At 27.6% G+C, this 10201-nt stretch overlaps 1 protein-coding gene across 2 annotated transcripts; it reads right to left on the minus strand.

The window, feature by feature from the left end:
* Nucleotides 1–1103: 1103 nt before the first annotated feature.
* Nucleotides 1104–6872, minus strand: LOC117171986 (astakine-like). 2 transcript variants are annotated; one of them, XM_033359695.1, is made up of 4 exons: nt 6754–6872; nt 6455–6493; nt 4679–4843; nt 1104–1752 (listed from the first exon to the last, which is right to left on the minus strand). In XM_033359695.1, the coding sequence occupies exons 3-4, from the start codon at nt 4821–4823 to the stop codon at nt 1505–1507; spliced, it is 393 nt and encodes a 130-aa protein (XP_033215586.1). In that variant the 5' UTR covers nt 4824–4843; nt 6455–6493; nt 6754–6872; the 3' UTR covers nt 1104–1504. The 2 variants fall into 2 exon arrangements, with proteins under 2 accessions (XP_033215586.1, XP_033215587.1); XM_033359696.1 differs by lacking the exon at nt 6455–6493 and having other exon boundaries at nt 6754–6818.
* Between the last annotated feature and the right edge of the window lie 3329 nt (nt 6873–10201).

The raw sequence follows: 10201 nt of genomic DNA on the forward strand, positions 1-10201 counted from the left end.
TTTTGGCTGAAACTTTAATTATTTTATGAAAAACTCAACAATTTTGTTTAAAAAATCATTCTTTTTTTATTGAAAACACAACTGGTTCGAAGAAAATTGGCCTGGCTTAAAAATTCAACAGTTTGGTAGAATTTTAATTTTTAATAAAGATTATATTTTGGTGGAAAATTAGTCTTTTGTTTAGAAAATTCATTTCTTTTCGTCTCTGTTGTCTCTTTTTAAAAGTCGTAGTTGGCAAAAAGTTCAAGTACTTTCTTAAAATTCATCTCTGGTTAAAAATTGATCTTTTTCAGTTTAAAATTCAATTCTTTTGTTGAAAATTCGTCATTTATCGAAAATTTTCTGGTAGAAACTTAATCTTTTTGGTCGAAAATTCATCTATATTTGGTGAAAATGCAACTATTTGGTTGGAAATGAATCTGTTATGTATGTGATTGAACTATTATGTTAAAAATTCATCTTTTTGGATTAATTCAACTGTTTCTAGTTTTTAGAGTATTTTCATTTTTTATAACTATAATTTTACTATATACATACATACAGAGAAAATTTCAAGGGATCGTAAGTAATTTTAACGGATTCCAAAAAATTTACAGGATTGCAAAAAATTTTTTACGCAAATCTTAATACTTTACACGTATAAAATAATAGCTTTCAACACTTTTTAATTGAACAATTTAAAGTTAAATTTCCTTGAACTGTGCGAAATAAAACTTTTGTAACTTCTCAAAATTAAACAGTTTTAAGATTTCTGGTTAAAAAGTATAAATCCACGTAACATTTTCAATGCTCTAATTTAAAGAATGAATCAATTATTTTGTAAATGTTCAAAGTAATATAATTTTAAACAATTTTTAATCATAAAAATAAAAAAAAAAATTTGAATTTTGTTATTAAACAATTTTTAAATTAGTAGTTAAAGTATTTTAATTCTAAATCATTTTAAATTAAAAATGGTTAAATTGTCATTTATAAATAGAAATTCAACACTTTCACTAATACATTAAAAATTGAGCGATTAAAATTGTAACGTTCAAAGTTTAAATAAACACTCTGAGATTTAAACGATTCAAGGCTATCTCAACAAATTCAAATTCAAATTGTACATTTTTTAACATTTCATTTATATAGTGACAATAATATGGACATTGAATTAACAAGTGGCAGATAGAGTCGCACTTAATTATCAGCTGACATTTTTAAAGGGTTGTCACTCTCTATATAATATATGAACAATTGATTAAACCATAATCCTAATACTCTTATACAATTAAAAATACTCTAATAAAATTAGCGTTAATTATGACGTTTCTATCAATTAAAAACCGTCCCTAATTTGTACAAATATACATTTAGAGAATGCCCCACTTTGTATTAAACTATGCCAATTTCAGGACACCCATGATAAAGTTAAAATAATCCCCTGAACGTCATTGAAGGGAATTTCGTCTGCATTTTCTGCACAAGATATAAAATTTAATTATTTTCTAAATACTGATTAAATCTATTCATCTTCTTTGTTAGAATCTGCGTGAATTTCGTTTTTTCGATTTTTATCCCTACAAACTCCATCTGAAATGTCACAGGTCAAGTCATCTGCGCAAGGGCATATAATATAGTGGACATTTGTTAATTCCACACTGGCACCGTCCGGGTAGTGTAGAGTCGTATTAAATGTTGAAGCTTTTGGTCTGCACATTTCTCCGTCTTCTCTCAGAGGATTACATCTTGGGGCGCTATATTTGTCTGGCACTGAAAGATACATGAAAAGTTATAATAATTTAATTCATCGTTCAATTTAAATTTCATTTTATTTTTAAAAATTCTCAAACTTTATTCTAAACGAAAAACAAATTTCAAATTTTTAGGCTAATTGAAACCGTTTATAATTTAATATTTCATTTGTTGCATTTCACTTTCTCAAAAGTAGCAGAGTTGAGATTACTGTATTTAAAAGACTAAGTTTTATTACACTGAAAAGGGCTAAAGTATTAAAAAATACGTATTTTAATCAACTAAGTACTTATGAGTTCCATTACCTAAAATATGACTATTAATAATATAAAAATAATAAAAAGAAATATTCTTATTCTTGAAATACTTATGCCTTATAATATTAAATGAGAGTACGAATACTCTTAAAATTTTGTGAAACCTTTCAAACCTTTCAAAAATTCTTAAAATATATTGAAATCTTCTGAAAGCTCATGAAATTCTATTAACTTCTATGAACCCCCAAAAAATCCTTTTAAAAAATTATAAATACTTTTAAGACCTTCAATATTTTTAGTCCGTCATATAGTCATTCGATAATTTTTGACAGCCCGTAAATTCGCATACATTTTGTTGAGCTAATTTCAAATGCCTCATACTGTTGATATCTTCTAAAATAGTTTGCAATTCCTAGAAATCTGAAATTCTTTATAATGGTTAGAAATCGGTTGAAATACTTTCGACAGTTCTTAAAATCTTTGAAAATAATTTGGTGTCTAGTAATTATTTGAAATCCTTGTATGTATCGTTTTCTTTCTGATTCTGATAGAGTTTCGGGTCCTCTTTCGGAATCCGTTAGAAAATTTTTAAAAAAGTTTAAAATTGACGAAATGTCGGCTTTTTTTAAATATTCAGAGTCAATTTACTAAATAACCCAACGGGTTTTTTCTTGATTTTTTTTCTAGATTAGTTCGCATGGAAATATATATTCCATGATAATCTGTCCTGTGCCCGATCATTGGAGACCATTCTTGTTTGTTTGAAAAACTATAATTCACATTTTTGCCAAAACCACACAAGATATGAAAAAAGGCAAATGAAACATGGTTTATTTTTTACATTTTTTCAAATATATGTATAAAATCCTTAAAGATTTGTTTTATCTGAACAATACAATTTTCTTTTGCAATGAAAAACCAAAAATGACTTCATTTAATAGTTTTAATGATGTTTTAGCGGAAAAATAAGGAAGTTAGAACAAAAGGAGAGTATCGATTATTGAAAAAATTTCATGTGAAAGATGTTGAAACTGTTAATGTATGTTTTTCTTTGTTTTTCATAACACCATGAAATTTTATTGCTGAAAAAAATAAATCTTGAAGAAAGTTTTACATTTTTCTGAAACTATTTTAGAGAAAAAATTGTACCCCTGTGATTCTTTTTGCACCTTGTGCCGTTTTGATAAAAAACGTAAATTTTCGTTTTTCAGAAAAAAAATCGCTGCTCAAGAGAAAAAAACGGTGGAATTTTGATTAAATTGATTTAGAATATTTTCAGAAAAACCGCTGTCATTTTGCGACTTGTTAACTTTTTAAAATTTTCATCTGAATTTCAAAGCGGATGAGAAATTGTATTAGAAATCAAAAAGCAAAAGGTAAATGCCTGTTTATTATTTTAAATATCGCACTTTTAATAAAAATGTAGGACATTTTTTGATAATCCGCGTTTTCAATTTAAAAAATTCAAATATTCATAATTTTATGAGAAATTTTTTTTTGTCTTTTGAAAAACAACATATTTCAGTGCCATATAATTCTGCGACTTGAGCATAGATTGCCTGCGCGATTTGAAATGAAGTCAGTCAATAGAATCAATTTATAACTTAGGAAAATCTGACAAACTTTATTCACTATAGTCAGCAAATTCCGAATTATAACGTATAATCCATGAAATATTTTCAAACCCATTGAAAACTTTTACGAAATTGCTGAAATCTCTCTGCATCCATTGAAATCCTCTGATTTTAGTTGAAAACCACTAAAATCTAGTGAAATCCCTTAAAACCCTTTGATAAGAAATTCCTTGAAATATTCTTGGATCACTTGAACACTTGAAATCCTAAAAAAATCTGTAAAATCTGTTGCTATACTTTTTGTCAATTCCTAAAATATTTTTAAATGTTTTGCAATTTATAAGATTTTTTTAAATCTAGTGAAATCTTTAAAAATGTTGTGATTTGTCCTTTAATATTTTTAAACCGATTGAAAACGCTTTAAATCTCTCTGAATCTCACAAAATCCCTTAAAATCTTCTTAAATCGGTGAAAACTCATAAATATTCTGCGAAAGTCTCTGAAATCTTCTACAATTTTTGAAATTCTCTAGAAATTGTTGGAAATCACTTGAAATCTTTTTTAATCCAATGAACAGGTTTAATTTTGAACTGGTCTGAAATCCTTTGGAATTCCTCGAAATTTCTTTGAATATGTTAAAATAATTTTGAATAATGATAAATTCCTTAAAATCTTAACATCTGGTATCAAGATTTATTCTCTTATCAAAGTAGATCATTTAAAATCTGTATTTGAAAGACTAAAAGTTAACAGCGGAATTAATTTAAAAAAATTTAATGTATTTAATAAATGAAGCTATTTCAAGTTATTCAAAGCCTGTCAGGTTTTTGTTAACGTGTCCGATATTTTCGAAATATTTGGTAACATCACTTTTTTTCACTAATCCTAAAATGTAAAGGAACTTCAGAAAATAAAACTAGCTTTGGTGTATTCGAACTCTCTTAAAAGCTGTGGTATTTTAAAAAATAAAAACTCTGAATTCAGGTACATTTTCATTTTGAAAAATGAATGTCCCGAGGGACAAAAAAAAACAGCTTTTGACTTTAAAGAAAACTTCGTACCAAATTTATGTACATTTTTTGGAAATGAATTAAAATCAGTTGAATAACTTACAAATTGAACAACAAAATCCTGGTGCGCACTCGTCATTATTCTGACACCCAATATATTCAGGCCTAGTGTTTGTGGCAGCTGAGGAAATAAAATTGAGCATTGTTGTAATCATGATGACAAGTGTGAAGATCATTTTGATCGTCATGATTTGGCCTCTCCCAGATTCTGTATCAAGAAAAAAAAGAATAGTCATTGAAACACCCATCTTAGGTCGAGAAATTTAAAATGGTAATTACTACTTCTACAGCGTAGATACTTTTCAAATCTTTATGTATGTCTTTCAATATCAAATAGCTTCCAAAAGTTAGTGGATTTTCATATTTGCCAAAAATAGGTTCAAAATTCTCAAATAATTTTGTTCCCAAACATTCAAATCTTTATTTTTTATTTTTTCTATTTAAAACAGTTTTTATTGATTTTTTAATGTTCTCAATAGCCTTACGCCCTCACGACAAATAAAAATTAAGAGCTGACGTTTTACATTCGCGACATTTATGGAGAACAATGTATTGTGATCCACAAATACTGAATTCGTCATTGATGAAAGCATATGTGGCATGTACCAAAATGGAAATCTCACATGATCTCATAAGAGTTGAACTTTTGTTTTGTATGTTTTTTCTAATTCTTTTTTTTAAATTTGATTCCAATAATTTTTTAACATTTGTGATCAAATAAGTCCTGCATAAGTACATTAAAGACTGGAAAAGTTCATTAAGATGGACTAGATCCAAGGCTAGATCCAAAACAAATTACGAAATGATATCATAGACACAAAAAACTTGACCTTAACTTATCGCTGGGAATTATGTGGGATCATCAATAAAATTCACATCCAATAGTTCCAGAGATTATAATACTGTGGTGATGTTTTTATTCTAATTATAGAATTATTACCAAAGTGATTTTTCCAATTCGAAATGTCCAAACTAATAGTTTCCAGTTTCCGTAATAATTATTAATGAAAAATATTTAAAAATTACTTAATTTAAATTTTGAATCAAAGTGATACTTTTTTTAATTTTAATTATTTGATTTTGATGTTTGTAATTGAGATTAAAAAACAGAATATATAAGTCATAAATATAAAAAAATTATTTTCATTAATTATTTCAGCTTCATAACAGTTGGTTTTCTAATCAGAATTTATCAGTCGAAAGTTTATATTGATAGAAATAACTATATTTGTATTTATAAAATGTTCTATTTGATTGAATTCTTTTATGTGTTAAATACTTTTGTATCTAGTGATTTTTTTATTTTCCCGGCAATGGCCATAATTATCGTAAGCTCGATTTGTAATATCTGGCCTTCGCCTTGTCTGAGCAAAGTTAATGACGAGGATGATGATTATAGTGTTTGAGTTGATTTGTAGAGAATAATATGAGTCGTTACGAAATTTTTTTTCATATTCCGCACAAGTTTTTTTTATTTCTAATATAATAAATATCATCCTTTAGAGCCTTTCATAATTTAGATTAGAATCTTGAAATTGTTATTCATCCTCGAACGAATTAAAAATCCAAACTATAAAGTTTTCTTAAACATTATTAATTTCGCAGATCCTTGTTTAGAAAATCAATATAATAAACTTTATTTAATTATTTAACCAGATCAAAATGTTGATTTTTCATTTTATTAGATGTTTATTACAAAAATTAGATTTCATTTCTGTACTTGTTAAATCAAAAAAGTATTCTTATTATTAATAATTAATTTAGCTGTTACCTAGTTTATATTTTTTAATCATCTTTATATTTAACAATTTCATTTTACCTTACTGGTTCCAAGACTTTGAAATCGATCGAAGATTCCCTAAAAAAAGGAATGATTTTAATTTGAAAAAAAGGGTATTATACAAATTAAGCAAAATTTATAAAAACCAAAGAGTCAATTTAACTTATTTTCATCAAATTTGCACAATCATTACAAACAACACATTTTAAAACACTTTTTGTCACACATATCCGCAGTATCACTTGATATTTTTTCTATAATATTTGGTGGTCACAAGTATAAAATAGAAAAAAATAATAAGTATAGACAATTTTGAAACAAAATTAAGAATAACGAACCTGTATGCTACGAGGTTTACTTAACAAATACTCAGAAGTATGTGATTGTCTGATCTTGCAGACTTCTTGTTTTATAGCACTTCGTATATACAGGTTGACTATAGTGTTTCAGTATAGCAAGTAATACTCCTACCACAGTGGTCCGACTTAAATAATTTAAAAATCGGACCTTGGGGATGAGAACGAGATCATCCCGCATCCTGCGGGTCTTTTTTTATATAAAAAAGTAAATATTCCTCTTGCTATTTTCCTGAAATTATACTAATTTTTTATTTTTATTAGCGGAAAAGCCTTCGTCTATTTTTTTCATATCATAATGACCACGAATGATAAAATTGAATCGAATCTCTTCCGTAACTTAAATTTTGATTTTGGCCTACTGTTTCAGGCTGTGCTCAATTTATTTTTCAAAAAGTGGCATCATATGAAAAAAGATGTTTTTAAAACTACACAAATTCCAAAAGAAATTTGAAAAAATTCAGAAAATGTTCAAAATACAATTTCAAGATTTATATTAAAGTATCATAAATTGGCACACTTTTAAAGAATAAACTTTCTGTTATAAGAAATATTTGAGCTTATAATGGGTTTATAATGGGTATAGTTGGTTATTTTCCGTTTGAGTATTCCTTTTGTATATATAAAAAACAAGAATTAAAGACGCAAATTTCTTCGTAATCGCAATAAGAATCGAGATTTTTATGATAAACATAATTTAAACTATTAGAGACAATTAAAATACTTGCGAGTTGTACATTTTTTATCCAAGACACATTATTTATACTCCTGGATTTCCCAGATCATTTTCTTGCAGTATAGAACTATGAACAATTTTGCAAATATTTTCCTTCCGAGGATTTTATGAACTAATGCATTTTATAGGGATTCAAAAAATAATTAGCGATAAAGTAACGGTTGCTTTAAAATCATTAATTTTATTATTATTAATTCATTCTTATATTCGTAAGATCAGTAACGAATGTGTAAGTACAGTTTCTTTCAAATTTCCGAAGAGTTATTATTGTTATCAATAAATCACGTGAACAGTCACATCGAAATGATATGATAACTATAAATAAATCATTTTAATTTTTTATTTATGCTCGCATTTAATAGGATAAAATAATATAAGAATTATTCCAGCTGCTGACACTTTGTTTAATTATGTCACACTTTTTTCTTTTTGAATTGGATTCGTGGGGAAATCCTAAGCTGCTGTTTCAAGTGATTATAGATAATTATGATTATAATTCATATATACTTCTTGGGTGAGATTTATTTCCTTGAGTTTCAAAGAACAAGAAAATGAGAATTTCTATAAGAAACCACTCCCGTAATTTCTTTAGATAATTCTGATAATTATTTTTTAGTCGAATTAAATCATATTTCTTATAAAAATTGCTTCCAAGTTTATTGTAGTTTGAGCAAGTTAGTTTAACAAAAATTGTAGAATTTTTTATTATTCTTATATTTGTTTGAAAAAATATAGTATATTTTTCGCCACTAGAGCAATGACATTTGTTTTCAATCGTGAACACCTTGATCAAAAGGTCGGGTATGTAGTGAATTGTATCAAAGGGCAGGCCAAGAGGAACATTCAATTGGAATTCTTGGATATGTAAATTGATCACGTTCATATGGTTCAACCACAAAATATCTCTAAATAAATTTAAAGATTAAAAAAGAAAAATATATATGAGATATTCAGAAAATATCATGGAAAATCCAAAGAAAAGGAAATATTTTATTCAGAAAAAAACTCTGCATACTTTCAATGAATTAATTACGTAAAACAAGTATTTTTAAATACTGAAGTTTCAAGATATGCACATATCAAGAAGGAATATAATATTTGAAATGCCTGATAAATTAATAATAACTTTAGATTATCTATTTATAAGTCTGTTAACTTAAACTAAGGTAAAGCAACAATGTAACGAATTACAAACGAAAATTATAATTACAGTGTTTAGCGAAATTTTGTTGCCAAATTCCCGTATTTCCAGGATTGGAATGGACAATTTAACTTTAAAATAAGCCAAACTTTTTATTTATTCATAATTTTTTCACAGTGTTTTAATTATCATACACAAACTATTATTAAAAAGTTAATTGTACTATTAACTTGTTATTGATATTTTATTTTATATTTGTGTCATTTTATTATGTATTTTAAACTTGCGAAAAAAAATTAATATGAATTATTCGATCTTCAAATGAATGATCACTTAAAACAAAACATACACAAAGTATAACAAAACTTACAAAAATTAAATAAAAAAAACTTTCACCTAACTGCGTTTATTGAAAATAGTATACAAATTGCCACTATAAATATTAACGCATGAATGAAAAGTAAAATTTGAAAAAATATGAAAAATTTGGCAAAATAAATAAGTACTTTGATGTTCATAAAAAGGTGCAAACAATTTATTGGAAAACTTATTTTTTTATGCCTTTTTGAATTTTGAATTACTTACCCTGAAACTAATAATTTTAAACCAGGGTGGCTTCTGAACTGGAAATGAACAGGCATTTTTGGGACCGGGAAAACCGGGAATTTTCTTTTACAAGACGATTGTGAATCTTTTCAAACCTAAAAAATTTACAGATCTGACCGCGAAAAAATTAAACTGTTTCTATTTGAAGCCTCCCGCGTGGAAAAGGTTCAATGGGTGAACCATGCCTCAACAATGGCATAAGCGTGGGGTGAGCGTGAGTTAACTGTGGGGTAAGCGTGAAGCAAGCGTGGGGTAAACGTAGGGTAAGCGTGGCTCAAGATTGAATCAATGTTCACCTACGGTCGCCCCATGGTTATGAACAATGGGTCAAGTATGGCTAATGGCTTCTCGGTCATTTGGTTGAAATTGAAGTTTAGAAAAGTTTTCGAAGATGTACACAATCTACTAAATTTTCCTGACCTTTAGAAATATATGGTTAAAGCATGGATCACGGCTGAATAGTAGTGTGGCGCAGCCTTGCTCTTGTCCGTCTCCCATGCTGAGGACACGCTAAACACAAATAAATATTCTTAAGAACATGTAAGTGTCAGAGAAAATTAGCCTGCGTTAAAAATGGGAATCTTAGGTTTGCTAATAGTCTACACGTCTCTAAATTGTAAGTTCACTACCCTGGTGTACTGGGACGCGCACCAGGTAACTTAGCACGTATTCTACAAGAACTTTTTCAGAATTTAAATTGTTCCATCAGCCAAAATAACTAAAAATTGTGAGTCGAAGATCCGGGTGCACCGGATCGAGCACAAGGTAGTTTAATACGTATTCAACGAGAACCGTTTGAAAATTCCAATTTTTTTAATAACGAAAACAATTCCAAATGGTGATTCGACGACCCGGGTGCACCGGGTCGCGCACCATGTAATTTAACGCGTATTCTACGAGAACTTCTTAAGAATTTATATTGTGCCAACCGTCAAAATAACTACCAA

Source organism: Belonocnema kinseyi, chromosome 4 (genome assembly GCF_010883055.1).
Source record: "Belonocnema kinseyi isolate 2016_QV_RU_SX_M_011 chromosome 4, B_treatae_v1, whole genome shotgun sequence".
In the NCBI taxonomy this organism is placed as follows: Eukaryota; Metazoa; Arthropoda; class Insecta; order Hymenoptera; family Cynipidae; genus Belonocnema; species Belonocnema kinseyi.